At 33.8% G+C, this 24,366-nt stretch overlaps 2 protein-coding genes across 2 annotated transcripts in view; one reads left to right on the top strand and one right to left on the bottom strand.

Annotated features, from left to right (window-relative positions):
* The window catches only part of LOC129222616 (procathepsin L-like), a 45,839-nt gene extending 38,414 nt beyond the window's left edge, over window positions 1-7,425 (bottom strand). Inside the window, exon 1 of the mRNA XM_054857143.1 lies at window positions 7,151-7,425. The gene's annotated coding sequence lies outside the window, so the exon portion shown is untranslated. The remainder of the gene's footprint in view (window positions 1-7,150) is intronic.
* A 1,005-nt stretch (window positions 7,426-8,430) lies between these two features.
* LOC129223346 (guanine nucleotide-binding protein G(q) subunit alpha) overlaps window positions 8,431-24,366 on the top strand; it is a 200,617-nt gene continuing 184,681 nt past the window's right edge. The window contains exons 1-2 of the mRNA XM_054857917.1: window positions 8,431-8,770; window positions 22,886-23,070. Coding sequence (XP_054713892.1) covers window positions 8,653-8,770; window positions 22,886-23,070 — 303 coding nt within the window. The 5' untranslated portion in view covers window positions 8,431-8,652. The remainder of the gene's footprint in view (window positions 8,771-22,885; window positions 23,071-24,366) is intronic.

Genomic DNA, 24,366 nt, shown 5'->3' with positions numbered 1-24,366 from the left:
AGAAGTAGATTCATTAACCTGAAGGAATCCTTTAAAAAAAATTTAAAAAATACTCATCTAAAAATAAAGTCATTAAAACTTTGTAACAAAGCATCAATGGCGGTGGGGGGGGGGGGGGGGGAGCTGTTCAATTTTCCGTGCCCCCTCCAAAAAAAATTTCTATATCCATCCCGGTTTGAGGAGCAATCAAAATAATGTTAATAAATAAATAAATTACTAAAATAATAAATAAAATGAGTCTTGTTACGGAAGCACACAACAGAACACTTCAAAACTTTCTAAAAAATTGAAATACTTTCAGGATGCAAAAGGATTGAAACCTCAAACAAGGCATGAAATTTTCGGAGATGCACTTGTTACAATGATGGCATGTTTCCAAAATATGCATTTATGGCTAATATTGCGATGGATGAAGATAGGTTGGAAAATTTAACAATAGCTGAACCAAAAATGCAAGAAAAATCAAAATCTCTTAGATTTAAAGAAATATAGGATCACTCTGAGGCCAGAAAAAGTAAAACAAGGAGGAAAACTTTACAAACCCAATATAGAAAGCGGGAATTCAGGAAAAATTTCATCCCTATAGGGTGCTTAAGAGCCCCAAAGCAGAATACTGCTAAATTTACGACGTATGTCGCAGAACAGATTTCTGAGCTGCAGAACAATTCTGTTCAAATGTGAGAGGAAAACTCAGAGAAATTTTCTGCCGAAATTCTACAGATTTCTGTAAAGTTTCTGCAGAAACTGCGGATTTTCTGCAAATATTTTTAAACTCAAGAAAAAATTTTGCACAAATTCTGCAAATTTCTTTAAATTAGAAGAAAATCTAAAATTCACAGAAATTATTCGATTCAAAATTCGGTCTTGGGTTAGAAATTTGAAACAAATCGGCAGTTTGTGCAGAAATTTTTGGTTGTCCTTTTCCTTATTTTTCCGAATCGATCTTCATTCACTGCAATTTCCACCAAAAACATATGTTTTGGAAACATGCCAACATTAAGACGCGTCCATCGCCGAAAATTACGTGTCTTGTTTGAGATTTCAATCCTTTTGCATCCTGAAAATATTTCAATTATTTCGAAAGTTTTGAAGTGTTTTGTTATACGCTACCGTAACTCGACGCATTTCATTTATTATTTTAGTAATTTATTTATTTATTAACATTATTTCAATTCCTCTTTTATGTCATGTAAAATTAACCAAAAAAAAAACGTGATTTGACACCTAGATTCGGATTTTTATAAAATTTTGCATCTTTGCTCTTTCATTTTAGAAAGCGTATGAAATATTATGGAGGATCTCAATCGGTTTAGGTTGAAAATGAAGAATGCATAGCAACAGTGAAGCTTTAAGAAAAAAAAAATCCTGTATGAAAAGATTTTGATTTAGGGCTCCCGATTTGTGGAAAAATTCACGTTGGTTGCTTGTATATTCTACAATGCTTAAAGTACTTGCAGAACAATTTTGATCAAATGATTTTACGTTGTAGAACATCGTCAAGTATTCTGCTTTGGGGCTTAAGAACATAAAACAAAAACAGGTAGTCAAATATAATTTTTGAATTCCTTTTTTTGGGGCTATTACATGTCACTTTTCTATTTATTAGTAAGCAGTAAAATAGCTTTGTTTGAGACAGTCTGTCTTCAGGCGCCAGTATAATGAAAAAACGAAGTATCTGCCGCCCAATCGCTTTTTATAGAACAAATTTAATTCCCAATAGTTATTGAATTGTGTAAATATTTTTTGTAAAGTTTCTGTAGATTATTATTCTTTTCTGTTGCACCTGACTTAGAATCGGGTACAGTGGCGTAGCTAGGGAAGGGTGGAGGGGGCGGTTCGCCCCGAGCGGCACTTTTTTTGGGGGGTTCCGAGGAAACTACTGCATTAAAAAAAGAAAAGAAAAAACTTTTAAAGGAAAGTGACAAGAGTAAAAGGAGAGGTCTCAAATGGTGGGGGGTTTCTTTCTTATTTTCAGTATAGCATTACGTGTTTTAACAATTACTTTGATTGGTAATTGACTACAAAATGTTCACTACGACAGAATGAATTTTATGTTCATTTTATAAAAAAATTATTCACAACTCTAATAATAATTGCCTGTACTACTGCACTATACAGTAGAATACCATTATAACGCCGACCTATATAACGCAATTCTCTATAAACCGCACAACTTTTCAGAGGTAAACAATAAGTTTTTAAGTTTAAAAAATCCCTCTGTTTTGCCTTGCAAACATAAAAATTGTTAGGCAAATTGAATTTTGAAACAGTTTTTCATCTTCTCATCATAATTCAAAGCTTTTAAATGAAAATGATTGTTCACAGTAAAAAGAAAATACCAGATGGCTCTTTAAAATGCAGCTGTTATGCAAACCATGAAACTACCAGAAGTGCAAGAGAATTCACTTTCTTTTGATTGTGAGACATATTTATTTGTGAATAACTAATTCTATAATTAGTGCTTTACTACTCATTGCAGATAAAACCAATTCTGAAGTGCTGATATAGAAATATTTTGAATATTAGTTTCAAAACTTGGGAAACAACCTATATAATGCCAAAACTTGTATAATGCAACAGCTTTGGTCCTAAGGTGTGCGTTATAATGGTCTTCTACTTATGGGCAGTTCTCAAAAGGTGGGAACAAACACAGACTTCAACTTTGAAGCTTCAACACCAAATAACTTTCATTTTAATTAACTCTAAAATTTTTGAGGTAAATTATAATGCTGTATAGAGACAAGAATTGACATAAATTATGGAAAAAAAGCTCTTCAAATGCCCTTAAAAAAATATTTTCTTTGCTAAAAGGCACAATTTTGGACATACCAAAACGTTAACTGAGCAAATGTACCATTAAAAAAAATTTTTTTTAAATTATTTCCATACATTTCAAAAAAAAATTAAAGGTATGAATCTTACACTGAATAACTTTTTGTTAATATTTTACACAGATAACAAAAATAAAGATAGATTATTTACTTTGTAAACGATTTTAAAAAAACGTAACTTTGAAATTTGATGTATGTCCAAAAGTTGCGATCTTTAAAATGCTATTATTTGAGAACTAAGTATATGATGTTTTCGTTTTAAAGGTATTTATCGATCCTCAGAATCAATTTTTAATTGTTTAAAAGTGTTTTCATAAGCTTTTATGCAGTATCTTAGAAGAAAAATGATTTTTCTTAAACATACATGTGAGATGTCCAAATGGCGTTACGATCTTGATGCCGATAATTCTGTCCGTTTATTCATAATTTTTGATGATCCACTGTCTTCTAACCTCAATAAAAAAGGTTATTATAATGTTATCTTCTTTAATCCATTGGTATTTTGCATAATTAATACGTTACACATTGAACAATGCATAAATTACAGTAGTAACATGGCTTTCTATGATCGAACGAAAGCCATTTTGCGCTAACATCGCCAAGCAAACTTCCGCTGGCGACATTGGCGATAACACAGTATACGATACGCTCAAGGTTACCAGAGGGGGATTCCAGTTTCACAAATGTAGTTAATCGTCAGCTGCACCAGTTTTGGCGACGTTATCACATGCGCTAGCAATTTTTTTTCCCGCCGCTTTTATTATTTTAGAATTTTTTTTTCTCTTTCTTTTAAACATAATTTAACGATCTCGAAATAGAAATACGAATTTCTTTTTTCAATAATTTTTTTAGACATCGTTTTAATTCTTATGACATTAGAAAAAAATATTCGTTATTAAAACTGATGTCATTTTTTACATTCTTTCTTAAAGCATATTTTGTTTATTTTTCCTTTAAAAATATATATGTCGTATTTATTTGTTTCTATTTTTATTCCTTATTTGTCCCAATAAATCAAACTACAAGTTTGTATAATTATTTCCATGAAGCTTTTTTCTACCTTTCATCAACTTCTTCAAAATCATTCCAAAACTTTATTATATGTAAAGAGCAGTATGTATAGCCATTCAAGTACTTCATTAATATCCTCTTTATCATTAAATTGCAAAATTCAAAAAGTAGTAAATAAAATTTTCATTGGAAAAGTTAAAAATCAGATTAACAGTTGTCAAAAATGGTGAAACTTATATTATGATGATGTCCAAAATCCGTTACCTACATGACAACAATGTCCAAAATCTGTTACCTACAGATTGCTGATTTAATTTGCTAATTAACAATTTTTACAAATACCTGCTGTCTTTTCATGTTCATATATTGTGTTCTAGGTATGCATACTATAGAATAAAAGAAAAATTGATATCAAATTCGAAAATTTTTGAAATTGCTCAAAGTTAACTTTTTTGTTCCCACCTTTTGAGAACTGCCCTTATCAACAAATTCCTTCACACAATGTTTCACATTTAGTCTTTCATTTTAAGGAAAGGTTTTTAATTAGTAAAATGATCTGTAGGCAAAGCCTTTCACATTTCGAACTCTATTAGTGAAAAAACAAACCATCCCAAATTTGGTCTCTAAACAGTGCCAAGGGATATAACATCCACCCAATCCCTTCACATCTCATCTTTTAGCCTAATATAGATTATAGAGTTTTTATAATTTCAATACCAATAAATTCCCAAGGACAGTCAAGCCCTGATCCTTCGATCCTTCCTGTATTGAAGATAGTCTAAAGTGTGTATTTAGGAACTTCAAACTTAAAAATCCCTATCTCATCCAATGTCTCCAAAAATAGCTTAAAATTGGGTTTTTGAAACTTAAACTTCAGAAAAATTCTAAGGTAGGGACCCCAGGATGTGCACGAAATCACCTAACATAACAGTTGGCTCTAAATTTCGTTTTTAGACATTTCTGAGTGAAGACAGAAAATCATTTTCTTCACAATAGTGAAGAGCTTAAAATGAGCAACAGTTTTGAGAAAGGGAAACCTCCCTCTGATCTCTTTCTCATAACGTTGTCCGTCAAAAAACGGTTGAAGTCTCGTTTTTAGGACGTCATTTTCAAAAAGTTTCCAGGGGAGACGGAAAAATCATCTCACTTCCCAACATTTTTAAAAAAATTTGAAAATTTATGTTGTCAAAGATAGCCTACAATTGCGTTTATGAAGCTTTAGCATCGAAAAGTTTCCAGAGAGCTCCTGAACATTCCCTCTTCTCTTCAACGTCATCAGAGATGAACTAAAATCGATTTCAAGTTTGAAAATATTTCAAGAGGAAAATCCAGCTTTTGTTGGAGTTGGGGGAGACCTTTACACCACTAGATACAGCCTACAATAGGGAAGTTGCAACCTATTAAATGTTCATATTTTGGCTATTGCATATTGTTAATTGACCCTCAAAACTAAAAAATTCACCATCGCCGAATTTTAAAACACCGTGGTTGATTTTTAATGAATTTTTAAAAATCCACGCGCAAAAGTGCGCTCTTCTGAAACGTCACGAGCCTACGTCACAGGGCGCGAATGGCCAGCCTTCCGCCGAAGATCCCTTGTTTTCGCTAGGGACATTTTTAGCGCGCTGATATTTTTATTTTTTAGAAATTCAATAATCCTTTTTAACACACTATGGAGGCCGGATTCGTTAAAGCACAATCTAAATAATCTTCCTCAAATAATATCAATGGTGAAATTCGAATATTTCCGAGAGGATGAGAGGTTTAATGTTCCAGAAACGCGAGGAGATAAGCCTTTTACGTTTCATCTTCGAAGTCAAATGCACGTTCTTCGATTTCTCCCATGACATGGGAACCGGTTCGCTAGCGTTTCTCTCCTATCGGAAGTCACTTCCTATGCCATCTGACGTCACAGGCGCTTGAACTTTAAAAATTAATTTTAAAAAAACTACTTATCGTATCGCAAAAATTTTTTCACCTATGATGTTCATACATGTTGCTCTATCATATAAAAATAAAATTGAAAAATCGAAAACTTCCCTATTACATGTCTTTGAATTTCGTTGAAAAGATTGCCGTACAGTGCCACCGAACCTTCCCCAATATCTTCACGCATCCAAAAATTAGCCTAAAAATACTTTAACATTTCAGAAAATTTCCTCGAGAAGTCCTGTGTCAAGTATTATGCTGATATTTAATCAATATCTAAATTTATTATGTTCATCAAACATTTAATTTTTTAAAAGATTCTCATAGCATTTATTTATTGTATTGAGTCGGCTGATATGAATACTGGTCTAAACAGATTAGAATACAATTAACTAGGTTACTTTTAATGTATTGAATTATTAATTAATTTTAATTAATAATAAGGTATGTTTTTTATTTATTTTTGTTAAAATTACTTGAGTTTGCAACCAACTAATGGCCAATTTTGTTCTTTTGTCGACACCTAAAGAAACCAAAGTTCAAAAAAATTGTTGTAAGTAAGACAACTTTCTTGAGCATACCCCCCCCCCCTTAAAATGAAATCCTGTATCCACCCCTGCTCAAGTTCATATAAACTTTTGACAATGTTATAACAGAATAATAAAACGTTTGTGCCTTTTTCACTTAAGTTGTAATCTATGTTCAACAGGATCATATTTTTTAAAAAAATTCTATTAAATAAAAAGGTTTAACTTTGAATTGAACATGTTTTATACATAACTTTTTGCATTACACAGTCTATCGGAGGCTGAATATTTTTACAATAGCAACAAATCTTCAAATTAAATAAACAGTAAAATTCAAGAGAAGGAAAAAACTTGCCCAGATTAAACAACACAGAATTAAGTTGGAAAATATTCTTCCCAACACCAGAACGTTTATTATCACATAATTTTATTGGGATGATATAAATATTTATTATCAAACGGAAACATTTTTTTGTCCGAGTAAACTTTCGTGAAAGAAAAGTTATTGTCTGGACAAAGGAATGAATGAACTCATGGAATGACAAGAGCGAATAATTCACATAAAAACATTCATTTCTGCGGCCCATTCAACACTGAAAAATAGCAAATTTCGAATTTACAAAATGTTAGTAAAAAGAAAGCTTTTTCAAATTGCAAATTACAATCGGATTAGTGTTTAGTAACAACTAATTAACCAATTTACATAGCGTACATCGAAAAACAATGAAAATATTTCGCACTGGAAAAACTTCATAAAAAATATTCAACATAAGAAATATGAAATAAAAGATTATGCACTGAAGCGAAAAGAAACACACAATAGAAAATTTCACACACTAGCAGAAGACTTACTTCTTTACAGATTTAAAAGGCTTAAATACAAACAAATTTTCTTGTAAACGAATGTACAAATTTTGGAACTACGTTTAGTTCTTAGTCAATTCGCTGAACATAAAGGATTTTGAAATGCGCAATTGCTCAACAAATTTTGTCAGTTCTTTTCTATAAACAAAGTATATGATTGGTCAAAGATGCTTCGTAGTTCTCATGAAATCGAGCACAAGAACAAACACAAGTCTGTCTTATTAAACAAAGATAACCTACCGCGATCTTTAAAAACTAAATAACAAAGAGTCACATGATAAGAGAAATCTTTTCTTTTTTTTCCTTGCTGTATGATGTCATGTAAATTTTTGATACGCATGGTCACGAGTTCCCGAACGAAGCCTTTCATTCATCATTTGGTACTGGGTACGGGGGAGGGAGGTGCATGGGAAATTTGTATCATTTTCTTTTGTGAAAAGGTGTGATAGCTGAAATAACAGTGAATGATGTTTTCCTGTTCATCACTGTTTAATTAAATGTACCAAAACAAAAATTGTCTTTTTCATGACTTTTTCGTTGAATGAACGGGCGGGGCTCCAGAAGTTGGGACAACCAGCTGCAAATAGAAAATTATCATTGTGGATCTCACTTTGAAAGGATAAAACCTGTAAATTAAAAGTTTTATCGTGTCCTTTACAGTTCTAGAGATGTTATTTAATATTCAACAGTTTAAAAGTGCTAACTCTTGAGCAAAATAATTGTTCCAATTTTATGGAAAAAGGAGTATTGTAGTTTCGTTTCTGCACACTTTTAAATCATCATTCACTATTTGAATTTATAGTGTGAAAAATTATACACACGTTTCAACAAGTACTAACGTGGACCTCTTGTTTGACCTAATTCTCTTTGTTATGGACTCTATGTTATAATAATTATTAAAATCCAGGCCGTGGCTCGTGGACTAGCTGCATGTGGGAATCGCAATCTGGAGAGCGTTTGGTGCGAAAACTTTCAAAATTAAAATGCAGGCAAAAATGCTTTTTGTACTACTTTCTTCAACCAAAAAGTTGCGTTGCACTTGCGTATAAAAATCACTTTTTATTTGCCCTTCTCCCTTATGCATATTTCAGAAGAATCCCATTAAAAATTTTGTTCCATTGTGAAAATTTTCAGCACATTTAATAAGAAGGGAAATTAATGTTTAATTTGCTGAAAATAGCATTCTCTCGTTTCTGATCCCAAGGAAGAGCATTTCGAACGATTTGTACTTTTGATTCTACTACGAGAATGAAACAAGCTCTTATTACCACACCCCACCCAACTGTGTGTACGATGTGTGTGTGTGTGACGGAAGCGGTGATTGGCCATGTATTGTCGGAACATAGTCGGTAATTGTTCCACACTGACAACCGAGATGACAATAATTTAAGCACAACTTAATGTATTTCTCCATTGCCTCTTTCTGCGGACCCAAACAAGCTTTTGAGTGTTTATTAAAAAGCTGGGTTCCTCGGGGCCTGTAGGTCAACATGGCGTGTTGCCTGAGCGAGGAGGCGAAAGAACAGAAAAGAATCAATCAAGAGATCGAAAGGCAACTCAGGAAAGACAAACGGGATGCTCGAAGGGAACTCAAATTGTTGCTGTTAGGTATGATTACCAAGCATTTCTCTTAATTATTAAAATTGAATTTGTAAGAGAATGTCGGCTTATATTCGACGGCCATGTTTGGCTATATTTTTTCTTTGCTTTAAAATAAATTGTTCCTACAGATTGTAATTTTATAAATTCATCCCCGGACGCATTTCGTTAGTATTAATTCCTTTTTCTACATCTCATTCTTTCATAAATTTAAAATGCATACTAGTAGTTTATTACACAATATCTCGACCAATGCAGTTTGTTCGATGAAAAAAAAATTCAGCGTGGTGTATTAAAAAAAATACATTGTTGCGATCGCCGGTGCTTATACTATATTTCAATTTATCTCCAATATGATTCTAAATTTTCGTCAGTTTTAATTATTCCAGAGTATTTTAAAAAATTGAACTTCAGTGATCGACTAGAAAATTTGATTGCAACGATAATTGGTATTATTTTATTGCTTTTCATCTTGTTTTATGTGCCTTATGTGATTGTTCCAAGTTTGGATTTCAAAGAAGGTTTTTTTTTGTGAAATATTTCCTTATAATTCTCCTTCTAACATTTATTTTCCAGAAAGCATTTTTGAGTAGGTAGAAAATGTCAGTTTAGTTATACAGTGATCTCCTGTTCTAGGATGTGTAATTTTGATATTTTCTTTTGCAATGAATTTTCAGCGTTTAATTTCATTTTTTTTTTAAATATTTTTCTAAGTAATGTCTCAATGCAAAAAATTAGCTACATGTGAGATTTAAAATAATATATTTTTTGTGCTTTTGTAGTTGTTTTTAATGCTGATATGGTTGATGACAAAATAAATGAAACATAATTTATTTTTGAGAGGTTGACCTAAATTGAAACAATCTATGATTTGTTTTTGAAACAAGGGTTAGCTTGAAAAAAAGGGGGGTAGAAAAAGTTATTTCTCTATTTACAACAACTTTTTTTAGTACCTGTAAGTTATCCATGTCTACTTTTGTCGAAGAAAATACCAGAAAATTATTCTTCTCAATGAAGTATGACCAGTGGCGGGTCTAACGGCATGCAAACTAAGCAGCCGCGGGGGCGCCGTGATGGCGCAGGGCCCCGAAAGTCAGCGATACAATAATACAATAGGGACCAAAGCTCGACTGGAAACTGTTAAGCTCGAACAAATTGCTTTTAAATATTACCAACTGTAACTAAACAAATGAGTTATTTTACAGTCGAGGCCTGTTTTACCAAAAGGTTCATTATAACTTGTTTAGAGGCCCCCACCCAAATTTTTTTCACCAATATTTTGAATTACGATGCCAATGCCATAGGGCCTCGAAGTTCGGCAAGAATCTAAAGCTCGAATACGTTGGTTTTAAAGTTTACCAACTGTAACGAAACTACAGAGTTTTTTTTAACGGTCGGGATGTGATTTAACAATAGGCCCATGAGTTCCGGTTTAGGGGCCCCCCAAATCATTGTATAAAGACAGGGATGAGGTTTATTACAGAGGATTTTCTAATGATAATTTTCACAGAAAGAAATCGAATGGAGTTAGGAGAATGGAAAAGAGAACTTGGCTTGTGTTTTCAGAAACAAGCGAATGTGTTTACTGTTAACCTTGCAAACTATTTTCAAATTCTAAAACTAAATTAATTTCTGGCTTGCAAAATTGAAGAACAATTACTGTGATTTTGTCAGACCATGAAGTTTCAAAGGAACATATGTCAGCTATGTGTATTGATTATAAGAGATTAATGAAAATCAATAGAATTGATACTCAATTATTGAAGAAAAAAGAAAAAGAAGAAAGTTACTGGAGAGAAGTACTGAAAAGAATTGTATCAACCATTGTTGTATCCTTCCTTATTCATCTTAGTTGGAAGGTGGTGCGTGGGTTTACTTAAGTAACGTACATCGAAACCGCTTACGAACAACACATACTTTACTGGCACAAGCACACAAAATTACATACATCTTAACAAACGGTGAAAGCACTTTTTTTCTTTTCCAGTTACAGTTAGATCTCGATCCAGTTTACATTCTCATACAGTCACAGTTAAAGTTAATAGCATTAAGACACTACATCCTTCCCCCCAAAGTCCTTATAACTACAGATCAAGTCTCTTTGGAGACTTTCTGATTCGAGTTGACCGTCGAAGCACTGAAGTTAGTTCAGCAGCTGGCAAGGGCTTGGGATCTGGAGCAGATGTAGGCATTATTGTCTTTCTGGATGGACTTTTTGGATCGGGGTACACCACAGGTGAGTTTGGACAAACATTGGAGCTAGCGGGTTCATCAGAATCTCGGGAAGCCTCGCAAACGGACTCCCTATTTGGCTCGGATTGAACCGTGGACGATTCCTGTATCTAGGGACTGTACTCTGTGACGTCTCGGACTCGGATACTGCAGTGTTGCGTATCTGGTCGATGTGTCTCTTCCATAACTGTCCGTTAACATCTATGGTGTAATGCAGGTGACCATCTCTACTGACGACTGTACCGAATTTCCACCTTCTATCCCCTTGGCGATAATTCCGTACAGCGACTCGATCACCGGTATTGAAAAATCGATCTCTGAAACAAATATCTTTTTTTCGTCTTAGATCTATCTGGTGTCGAACATCGGGTATGAGCAGATCAATTAATGTCCTTATCTATCTCTTCATAAACATGAATGATGGGCTTTGTTGGGTAGTCATGTTTGGAGCTTTGCAATATTGCATTAAAAACGTGTTTATTTTTTGACGAAGGGAACCTGGGAAGTCAGACATCGCCCTTAGCGATTGTTTAACGGTATATACATACCTCTCTGCCTGACCATTACTAGATGGCTTATAAGGAGCACAAGTTTTATGTACAATACCATTGCATTTCAGGAATTTTTCAAACTCTTCTGATTTAAGCTGCGGTCCTTTATCACTGACAAGGGTAATGGGTAACCCATATCTCGGAAAACACTCTCTTAGGCATTCGTTGGTGTTTGCAGAAGTAATTTTCTTCATCAAGCCATTTGGAGTACGCGTCCACTACGATAAATAACATATGTTCGAAGATTGGCCCAGCAAAATCTACATGAATTCTCTCCCAGGGTGCACTTGGATATTCCCAGTAGTGTGTTTTAACTTTTGGGGGATCAGCTTTATGCTTTGCACATTCTGTGCAGCTTCTTACCATCTCTTCAATATCCTTGTCAATATTCTTCCAATAGATGTATGAGCGGGCTATACCCTTCATTTTCACCATACCCAGATGGCCTGTGTGGAGATCTTCAAGTACTCTTCTTTGGTAGCATTTTGGAATGCACACCCTGGATCCACGTAAGATGCATTCATCTTCTACAGCAAACTGGGCAGTGTCATCTCCCTTCCCTCTTACATGTTTCCCTGATTTTAAGGCATGATAGATGGGCTTTAGCTCTTCATCAAGCTTGGATTCTCTAGCAAGATCCTTTGAAGTAATTGGCAAAGTCTCAATTTGGCACATTTGAAACCAGGGGTCGATCCAGGTATTATTTTTTGGGTCCCTATTTTGTGAAAAGGCAAAATATTTTTGTGAAATTTCGTTATTTTTGTGAAAAAGCAAAATATTTTTGTGAATTGTCTTTATTTTTGTAAAAAAGACCTTCTCGTGATTTTTTTCTTGGAAAAGATTATATTAAAGCATTTTTAGCTGTCGTATCGTTATAGAAAAGCCCTAGACAGGTTTCAGGGGTGATTGCAAGTTCTTGAAGAATACATGAAAGCTGTCAAGAGAAAATGCGCTGGGGGAGGGGGGAAGTAAGACCCTTAACATTTTATTCGTAATTTGACACATACATTACATTTATTGCTTTTTACAAATATACATATGCAAGGCACACTTTCTTAAGGTGAAAGTCTCACAACAGATTTCCTGTTTGCCCCTCTCAAATACTTTAAGAGCAATGAAAATTGCACATGCTGCTGAACGTAATGATAACTCCTAATAAATACAATATGAACAGACTCAAAGATATCACATATTTCTTAACACAGAAGTGAAATACTCATTAAAGATTCCATGTATGTGTTTGAAAAACTTAAAAGTAATTAAAACCCAAAATAATACTGCACTAGCATTCAGCGTTTAATTTTTTGACTTTTGACGTTCTTACAGAGTAGGTATTTCGTTTAAAACTTTGCAATTTAATGATGTTAATAAATATATAAGAAATTTTATTTGTTTGCCTCTTAACAAACATCAAAAACAGTAAACATCAAAAATGCGAAAAATTCGTTTACCATGGCCGATGTAAGGAAATCAAGATCTTCAAAACAAATAAAAATATAAAAACAGCATGTAAAATAATTTTATTTTAAGTAGTTATTTTAGAATTGGATTTTGAAACTCAACACAAATTAATACTAAATATATATTGCGTAATCAAAGTAAAATTTAAGATTTTCCTGAAAACAAGCTACCAATCACAAGTGTCAAACTCCCGTCCCCCCTCTGACGCTCTCGAGCAAAAACACCTCACGCAGCAAGCAAAAAGATAAGATGGGGGAAGGTGGAAGAGGCTACCGCGTAGATGCGTACACATTTGCGGTTAAAACATATTGTGAAAAGGCTGCCTTTTTATAAATTTTTGTGAAGGGGCTGCTTTTACGACGCAGAATTTTGTGAATGGGGTCGCTTCTGCGACGCGGAATTTTGTGAATGGGGCTGCTTTTGCCATGCGGAATTTTGTGAAGGGGCCGCAAAGCGGCCCCAATTTGGCGCTGGATCGACCCCTGGAAACATAGATATTTCATCTCTCAGATCTAAATCTTCTGATTTTAAAGGAAGTCGTGATAAGAAGTCTGCATTACCATGCTCAGCAGTGTTCCGATATATAATGTCAAATTGGTACGCTTGTAAAAATAATGCATAATGCAATAATTTTGTTGCTGACAATACAGGAAGACCTTTTTTGCAACTAAATATGGCAACAAGAGGTTTATGATCAGTGACCAGAGTAAATCTTCTACCTTTTAAGTATAAATAAAATTTTTTTATTCCCCAAATAATTCCCAAGGCTTCCTTATCTATTTGAGAATATCGCTGCTCCGTTGGGGTCAATGTTCGAGATGCAAATGCAATAGGATGTTCAGATCCGTCGGGAAATTGGTGCGCAAGGACGGCGCCTAAGCCAACAGGTGAAGCATCTGTTGACAAGATAACTGGTAAGCTAGGATCGTAATGAGCAAGGACTCTGTCCAAACATATTTCTTTCTTGATTTTATCGAATGCTTCAGAACATTCCGCATCCCAATTCCATTGAACCCCCTTACGGGTCAATTGATGCAACGGATATGCCAATGTTGCAATATCTTTCGAGAATCGACCATAAAAATTTACAAGTCCCATAAACGACTGAATCTCTTGAACATTTTGGGGAGTTTTTGCCTTCATAATAGCTAAAATTTTGTCATCTGTTTTTGACAAGCCCTGAGCATTGATTTTGAACCCGAGGAATTGTATTTCACTTTGAAAAAATTTGCTTTTTTTATTATTTAACTTTAGGCCATGAAGCCGACATCTTTCAAAGAATTTTTCTAACTTTTGGCAATGGGTTTCTACATTGGGCGTAGCAATGCGAGCATCATCAAAAAATACTTCTACCCCATCTAAATCCTTAAATACAGATTCAATGTAGCACTGCCATACCGCTGGTGCGGCATTCACCCCATACATTAAACGTTTACAAATGTAGAGGTCTTTGTGAGTGCTTATTGTGAGGAGTTTTTGACTATCTTCGTGCATTTCCATCTGCAGATAAGCTTGACTAAAGTCAATTTTAGAAAAAACTCTAACCCCACTGAGTGATGAAAAAATTTCCTCTACTCGCGGCAAGGGGTATTGCTGGACTTTAAGATTTTTATTCAGCGTGACTGAATAATCAGCACATAATCGTATGCTGCCATCTGCCTTAACAATTGATACTATTGGGGTCGCCCAGTCACTTGTTTCTGTGTTTTCTATAATGCCTTCCCTCTCAAGTCTATCGATTTCTTCTTCAACTTTATTCTTAAGAGCGAAAGGTACAACGCGTTGTCTGCAAAAAATAGGTTTTGCATTCGGCTGCAGCTCTAATTTGCATTTATAATTCTTTATTTTCCCAACACTCGAATTATCAAAAATATCTGCATACTTGTTAAAAAGTAATTTTAAACGATCATTTTCAGCTCCAGTTGTTTTGACATGTTTGATGCCTGCCCAGTCAATATTAATTTTGTGTAACCATTCTCGACCAAAGATCGTGTATAAATCTTGTTCTACTAGGTAAAGATTTAATTCCTGTTGCTGATTACGATATTTAACATCTACTGTTACGTATCCCAGAGGTACAAGAGAATTTCCATTGTACGTCTAAAAAACTAAATTAGTAGGAGAAAGTTCCTTTCCAGAAATTTTCCGGAATTTTTTAATGCTCATGACTGATACAGTTCCCCCTGTGTCCAGTTCCATCTGCACTGGTGTATCATCAATGGAAACCGAAATCATTATTGGAGGTTGTTTTGGTTCCTCCTTTAAGTTTGACTTTAGTGTCACTTCGTCCATGGGTACGCTATTTATATTGTGTTTCCCCCACTTGCTTCTGTTTTACAAAATTCTTTTTGGTTTTGGGTGTTCTCTGGGCAGCAAAACAAGCTACTTTAATATGCCCTATTTTCCCACAAAAAAGACATTTTGCAGTCTTAAATTTGCATAAATTCGGAGAATGATCCTTCGAAAGGCATCTATAGCACGGTTTTTCAATTTTCACTGCCGAGTTTTGAACTTTCGTTTTGTTTACGGGCTGTTTCATATAACTTTTAATTGAATGTATTACGTTCAATTTCGTACCAATAATAGCATTTGAGCTTTGAGAAGCTTTTTCCATAGCCGAAGCAATAGCTAATGTTTTAGATAATTCCAAATCATCTTCTTCGAACAGTTTATCTAAGGTTGTTCTATCCCGTAACCCACTTACGAAAACGTCTCGGAGCATTGTATTTAACATGTTTTTATCATAATTACAAGGTACCGCTAGCGATCTTAATTCCGCTATGTAAGCACTTATGCTTTCCCCTTCCTGTTGTTTTCTGTTTAAGAACATATGTCTGCTTGGAATTATGAGCGGTTTAGGATTTAGATGTTCCTTAAGAATATCAATAAGAGTATCGAAATCTTTTTCAGCAGGATTTTCTGGAGCAAGCAAATTTTTTAGCAAATTATACAACTTAGCCGATAGGCTAGAAATCAAGGTTTTACCTCTTTTAATTTCCGCAACATTCTGAATATCTAAAAATGCTTTAAAGCGCTCAATAAATGAATCAAATGATTCTGACGTTTCGTCATATTTATCAAACTGAACACCAGTTACTTTCGATTTTGAATCTGGTTGTTCTTTCGTTTGTAAAGCTTCCATAAGCATTTTATTTTGCTCAATTAATTGCTGAACTAGTTGCTCCATGACAGATTTTTTTCAATTAGAAATATATCAGAATTAATAATTCCTACCTTGAGCTGTCTTCAGTTTAATAAACCTAATCCTTACTTGATTTCGCACTCTTTATACTCTCAAACATCCTCGCCAGTTGTTGTATCCTTCCTTATTCATCTTAGTTGGAAGGTGGTGCGTGGGTTTACTTAAGTAACGTACATCGAAACCGCTTACGAACAACACATACTTTACTGGCACAAGCACACAAAATTACATACATCTTAACAAACGGTGAAAGTACTTTTTTCTTTTCCAGTTACAGTTAGATCTCGATCCAGTTTACATTCTCATACAGTCACAGTTAAAGTTAATAGCATTAAGACACTACAACCATCAAATTATTGAGTCGTTTAGGATTAACGTTTAGGGGTCACCATGAAGGTAAAGATTCCATTAGAAAAGGGAACTATTTAACCTGTTTGGACTACCTAAGCGAATATGACCAATTTTTAAAACTACATCTGCAAAAATATGCAAACCAAGGGCGAGGGAATGAACTATTTGTCACATAATATTTGCGATGAATTTGTTGGCCTAATTGCCAACAAAGTAAGGGCAGAAATAATTGAAAAAATTAAATCTGCTACCTATTACAGCATCATTGTTGATTCAAATCCCGATATTTCTCATGTGGATCAACTCACCTTTGTGATAAGATATGTTTCCTCTTCTGGAAATATAGAAGAAAGATTTCTGCGATTCATTCCCATTGACAAACATAACTCTTCATACTTAGAACAAGAAGTTCTGAATATTTTAAAAAAAATAGACTTGGACATCAAAAACTATCGAGTTCAGTCGTTCATTAATGCCTCAAATATGTCAGGAGTGTATTCAGGTTTACAAGCACGCATTAAGGAGCACAGCCCAAGTGCGGTTTTTATTCCATGTGCGAACCATTCCCTAAATTTAGTGGGAAATTTCGCTGCAGAAAGTTGTAGCTCTGCAATTAAATATTTTATGTTTGTGCAGAAGCTGTTTACATTTTTCTCTGCATCAGTTCATCGATGGAGCATTTTGGCTTCCAAATTAGAGATGTGTACACAAAGACAATCAGTTTCTGTAAAAAGAGTATCTGACACAAGATGGTTAGCTAGAGCAGATGCTGTATTGGTTATAAAACTTGGATTCTTATACATAATAAAGGCTCTGCAAGAAATTCGTACTGCGAAAGAAGAGAAAAAAGCCACAGTTCTAGAGGCGACAGCACTCTTAAAGAAGATAGTAAAATATGAAACTGCCTTAATGACTGATTTGGAACACTATTTTGCAACGAATAAATGCAGTTAGCAAATCATTGCAATCAATAGAGTGTGAATTCTTAAAAGGGCCCAGTTTAATGAAATCGCTAGAAAATTTCATCATTAATTTTCAAAAAGAATACGAAAAAGTAGAAAAAGAAGCAACTGATATTTCATGGTTAGCAACCCGTGCAAACAGAGACTTTACATTTATTTGCATCTTAATAAAGCGAAGTTAGCTTGATTAAAGAACAAAATACGATACTCATCAGGGTCGTTCGGTTTAAACCACGTTGGTTTAAACCATGGTTTAAATCAATTGGTTTTTTAAAAAAAACCATGCGGTTTTTTTAAAAAATGTTAAAAAAAAAAAAGCCAAAAAAATTCCATTTTACAGGTTTACATTGATTTTCCCACACATATTGAAAAATATAATATTCCATTTATGCTAAGTTTCTAGCTAAGTTGCAGAGATAAATACTAAAATTGCAAAGTTGCGTCTTTAAAATGTATTACAAGCTTTAATCGAAAAAAAATATTAATATATTTTTTATTTCATGCATGTGCCATAAAGCAAATTTCAGTCAACTTCCATCATTATGCTTAATTTGCATGATTAGTTAAGATTTAGTAAGGATTGAATCTTTTATTGTAGATGCAATCCATTATATTGCTCACTCCTGTTGCGGGGGTGTGACATTTTTGCCCATTTATTTGCACTTTCCTGGAATTTTAACTTTGACTTGTAAGGTAATCAACAGTCTAACTTAGTTGTTTGCACCTAAAAATTAAGATTTGTTCTGAGGTGAACACAAATAATATTTTTTGAATCAAATTAAAAAAAAAAGTTTATACTTCACGTATATAACGTTTTTGGCAAAAAAAATTTCTTGAAATAGAATTTGCTACACATTTATTTGTTCTAAAGAGTTTGCATTTAATATTTTTTAAACTTCAAAGCTGGATGCAACATGTATGCCAGTAAATAAGCTGTAATTTAAGCCATGTTACACCAATTTTTGTATTTTTGATTTGATTCTTTGTTTTAGCGATAGTCGATATCTTTTCCAAGTCTTTCCAAAATAAGAACGAAGTCGAATGTAGAGCAGAACTTTTTTTTAAAACTGTGTCAGTACAACAACAATCGATTTTTTGACTGTTCAATCATGTACTGTTGTACATTTTGCTTTACTTCAATATTTAGGACATTGTGTATATAAAAATCAACATTATGTAAGATCAGAAAGAAAAAATATGAAAATTGTTCTTTTGAAAAGATTATGCTTAAAAATATAACTTTTACCTTTATTCGATAATTATTCATATTATGTTGGTTTTATAAAGTTTTTTTCCTTGGATCTTCATTATATTTTATCTTAACCCGCATCACAACCACTTCTTGAAGTATTTCGTATCATAAAGGGTCTAGATATACATGCATACTAATATGTTAATCAAGTCAAACATTTCAATCAATATTTCCCCGCAGAAAGCTATTTTAAATGTTTAATTTAGTTACAAGATTTTGTTCTTATCTCTTTAATTAAGCAAGAAATTAGGTATAATGTGACTGTTGAATTACTGTTAATTACATGGAACCTTAATTACCTTCCGAAAATTAATTGTTTTTCTCGCAAATAGTATTTAAACTAAAAAAACCTGGTTTAAACCAAAAAAAGTTTTTTTGGTTTTTTTGAAAAAAAAAACGGTTTTTTTTTGCCAACCCTGATATTTATATTGGATGTTAAACGATTGCATTTTTCAAAATGTAGACATTCAAAGAAAAAAATAGGCAAGTAAAAGAGAGTTAGTCATCCTTGTTAGCATCGAAAAATCAAACCCATAAATTTTCTCCCAAAATAACCGTTAAACATCAGTGCCGGATCTAGGAAGTTTTCGAGGTGGGGCAAAACTTCAAAATGCTGCCCCCCCTCACATCCATCTTGCTTTAAATTTTTCTATCAAGTTGTATTTTAATATGTTTAATAAACCGTAAAGTGCGAAAGGGGTTTGAATAAAAATTCATTTTATACTAAGCATGTCAGAATGAAATTTTTTTCCGTTAAAATGGACATAATGCAACAAAATCAGTTTGCAAATGTGTGTAAGTTCTTTTCGCGCCCAAATGTTTTTTACTGTTGAAAATACAATAACCTGGTAGTGATACAACTAGAAAATATTTTTAAAGGGTCACACTTAAAATTTTCCCTATCTTACAGGGAGTCCGGGGGATATCCCCCTGGGAAATTCTTGAAATTGTTGTCCTAAGAACGCAAATTTAGAGTCTCTGTTGATGTTACTGAGAAGAAAGTTTTGTGAGGACTTAAGAGGAAATTTGTAGAAACTGAAGTCTTAAAAGCGCTATTATCGGTGATATTTATTGACTTCAGGGTAAGGGACGGGTCTTAGGTGTTATTTTCTGACCGATTTTTTTTTTTTTTTTTTTGAACACTAGAGTGAAATCAATCACCCCTCCCCCAATTTTTGGAAATTGAAGTTCCAAAACGCGGTTACCGACAAACTTTGATGATGTTAGGGAAGGGGGTGCTCTGGGGCTGTCCTCGAAGACATTTCGAAATAGAAGTCCTAAAAGATGAAGTTTTTAAGCAATATTCAGTAATACTAGGGAGATGAGTTTAAAGCTTTTCACCTTAATTTTTTTTTTTTTTTTTTGGAATTGTAGTTTTTGCATCTTCAGATTTTATACGGGAGCGGCAGCTCACTTTATTTTTAGGGGATTGCGTGCTAAGCGCCTCAATCAATTGTCGTTTTAAAAATCCTATTTTTGACGAATTATGTGGCATTAGAGAAAAGGGGTTTGAGGGTCTTGTACGGAAATTTTTGGAAATTGGAGTCTTAAAAACGCGACTGTAGACCACATTAGGTAACGTTTGGGGTTCGGCAATTGTTCAAAATTGTAGTTAAAAAAAAGCAATCTTAAACAATTTTCGATGTTGTTAGAAGGCGAGGTAATTGGTAGTTCTACCCTGGAATTTGGCGAAATTGAAGCCCTGGAAACGAGATTTGAGACGTTCTTGAATAGTTTTGGCTGGGGGAGGGGGCTTCCAAAGCGTAGCGTTTTGAAAACTTTCTTATTTTTTGATCGTCTAGGAAAAAGAAAAAAAAGGAGGAATAAGAGAAATAGGAGGTGTGAGACGTGAATAACTGATGAATAATCTGAAGCTATAGACATTTTTTAAGGCTTTTTTTTTTTTTTTTAGAGAAACTTGCATTTTCCTCCAACATTCTATATTTTTTCTATTAAAATTACTTTGTTTTTCCAAGGCGTGTTCGTTTCTTCTCTTTAACAATATGGAATGTTTTTGAACAAATAATATACTTAGCCTTTTGGGAGGCGGACAGTGGTGCAATCAAAAGGGGGAATGCCCCCCTCTTTTGTTTGCCCCACTCACCACTGTCACATGGGTCTGAGCCAACAGCACAATTTTCAATAAAATGTCGTTGAAGTTTTGTGTTTATGATCCTTAGCATTTCTGCTAGTAAGCAGCAAATTCTCAATGTCAATGTTCTTAGCAAGGTGATTCATCTATAATCTTAGTTAATCTAAATACTTATAGAATGACCCTCTTCATAATACCTGAACTAAGTATTCTTCTGCTGATTTAATGCTTTGTTCTGTGTAATACCAGTAAGATGTTACACCAAATACTCATATAATTATAGTTGCCCAATAAAGACTACAGAACAAAGTTAGCAGTATTTTTTTCTTTGGGGATGACTCTGTTTCCCTTCTTTTTGTGCCCATGACGGAGAGCCATGTTAACTCGCTGGTTGGTTAACCCAAAAACATGCAATGTTTTCAAAAATAAATCTCTATTAATCAATTTCAATTGTCAGCAAAGTACATGAGAAAGAGTAAAATCCCACCTATAAGATTTTTATCCTATCTGTTAGGTTTTTTAGGGCTATTTTCCCTGCTAGAAGCACCCAGGGGTGGCCTAGATCCCCCCCGAGAGAGCGTCAGCCTAACCCCCAAAGTCCTTTGGGAGTCCAGGTTTGTGCAGAAAACCGAAGACACAGGTTCGAGGGCACAAGAAAAAGGAAGCGGAAGTTGCGCATATTTCCAGGGCAGAAGAAAGGAAGCAAAGGCAAACAGAGTCAGGGGGTGCAAAAAAAAAAAAAACAAAGCCGAGTGGGCGTACAAAGAGGGGGGGGCGCCGCACCGGCCCATAGGGCGCCCCTGGATGCACCACTCGAATTTGCCACCCCTGAAGTTGCCGCTTGCCCCCCCCCCCATAGATCCGGCCCTGTTAAACATAGCACAGCACCGTAAATACGCAAATATTGACAAGCTGGTAAAATGATGAGAATATTTTCTAATCAAGTCATTATAAAGGTTTAACACCTGGCGATGATTTCGAAGTTGGCAACCCTATCTGTAGCTGAAGCGATCATATTTTCCCGAACCCTTACTATCCCTTTGCAGTTCTAAGTTCATTTCGCTGATATATATTATTATTATTATTATTGTTTATTAAATCATGAGGGGGGGGGGAGAAAAGTGCTTACTAACCCCTTTTCAGAAAAGTTTACAACAGCACGCTGCTAATTAGCTGTGATAAAACAAAGAAAATTATTTAAAATCAAACTTATTTTCAGCTGTTAATTTCTTTGCAAGAAACAAACAACAAGCATTATATTTATTTAGCAGTAGCAGTTATTTATCGCTTGCAGGAGCATCACAAGAGTGCCAATTTTTTTTTCTTTGCAGAATTAGCAGATTTCATATAAATTGATCCCTCTAATTTGACTTTAAAAAAGGTTCCAAAAATTATTGGGGAAATATGTGTTATGCATTATTTTGCTTTCAGATTTGCTCTTTCAATAAACAATTTGTGAAAGATCTGTTTTTGTTAATCAGAATTTTGTGAAGGGTTAGTTTTGGTTAATCTGGAATTTTGTGAAAGGTCCATTTTGGTTGATCGGATTTTTTTGAAGGGTCAGTTAATAGACTCAAATATCCTTTGGTCAGAATAATTGATTTTATACAATCTACAATGCAAGTGCTTTATATTTTAAATATGCAGCATACTCATGAGTTTACTAAACACTTAATAACAAATCATTAGACACCGAGTTCCCAATTTGTTGTTTTTTTCTTGCAGATTTTCTAATAATAATTTTAAGGTTCGAAGGGAAAACCTTTTCAATTTTTTTGTGGAAATTTCTGAGAATTTTCCGTTTTCCAAGATCTGTGACAAGGTTGGAGTTTTTTTTTTGTTGCCGAATTTACGATTTTATTGCATTTGGCACGGCTGTGTACTATTTCATTAAATAATATCTTTTTTTGTTATTTTTGAAAAACCAAACAATATGAAAATCTGAACTACCTATGGTCTCAATTAGTTCTGATTTTCAACATTGTATTGCATTTTTATTTGATGCATTTGATTGGTTTTAGGCACTGGTGAATCTGGCAAGAGCACTTTTATAAAACAGATGAGAATAATTCATGGATCTGGCTACTCAGATGAAGATAAGAAGGGTTTCATCAAGCTGGTGTACCAGAATGTATTCATGGCAATGCAAAGTATGATCAAAGCAATGGATATGCTGAAGATACCTTACAAAGATGGTCGTAATACTGTGAGTTTCTCTTCTCAAATTGCTAGAAGACTTCCTATTGATTTGTGCTATGTAGTGAAAATTTTTGTTCATAACTATTTATTTTTAATGTTTTAAAACTCCAACCTTTAAAAACTTTTTATTTCTATTTTTTAATTTTATAAATGCACTTATTATGGACAATGAACCTCCACATTACAGATAAACATCATTAAATTTACAGCTGATGTGCTTGTTTTATAAATGCTATTACATGCATTATAATTTATTTTAACACTCATTTGATTTATTAACACACTTACATAAAATTCAACTGATCTTACTTTTTTATTTTCACTTAAAAATACTTTACAATCAATTGTTAATATACATATTTATGTATACTATTTTTATATTAAAATATTACTTGAATAGGAGAAATCTATATAATTATTTGTTATTTTCAAACTTCAAATTTTTAACTCAAAACTTTCAGTTTACTGATGAAGTGAATAAAATGGCATTTTGTCTGGGACGGTTTTTTCCAGTGGTTTTTTCCGGGGTGGACAAAATAGGACAACCCTGATACTGGCACATTCTGATGCAATTATATATTATTTACCCATCAATTAGAAGCTTTAGTTAAAGTAAAAGGTGGACTGTTCAAAAAGTGAGAAAAGCCGAATTTCCTATTTGCGAATTTTTTGTATAGTTGATTACAAGTTAAATGAAGCTCCATTTAAACAGAAAGGCAATGAAAAACCTGTACACTACATATTTTATTGATGTTAGTAGCAAATAAAAGCGACAGATAACAGAAATTCGCAAAAATGGACCACTTCAGAAAATAACTGCAGACACTAACTTTTTTCATGCATAAATATAATTATTGTGCATTCTAAATTGTAATCATGGTTATAAAATTTCATTTTCTTTCCTTGCAAAAAGTGTATTTTCAGAAAAAAAATGGCAAAACCTAGATGGGCAAAACATTCCTGATTTTTTGATAAAAATCGGAAATCGATTTGAATGCAAGATTCCATTTCTATTCCTTCACATTTTTAAAAGTTGGGGAATAGAGCCACAAGCAAATAAGTACTGTTTTTTTTTCTCTTTTTAATGGGTATTTTCTACGCTGATATATACCGATGCCGCGTATCTACTGAAATTTACTGTACTCAGGGCGCCTGATCAAAGGGAGAGGGGTGGGGAAAACGAGATATATGCAGGCATTTGATGCCAGGTGCTCTCCCCTCACTCTCAATTTCATGAACAATTTCCGAATGAATATTTTTGCTGTATAGTGAGGAATGAGAGAAACTACATGCCTTCCCTTTT

This window comes from Uloborus diversus, chromosome 5 (genome assembly GCF_026930045.1).
Source record: "Uloborus diversus isolate 005 chromosome 5, Udiv.v.3.1, whole genome shotgun sequence".
In the NCBI taxonomy this organism is placed as follows: Eukaryota; Metazoa; Arthropoda; class Arachnida; order Araneae; family Uloboridae; genus Uloborus; species Uloborus diversus.
Note: the sequence above shows the minus strand (reverse complement) of the source record. Positions and strands in the feature narration are given on the sequence as shown.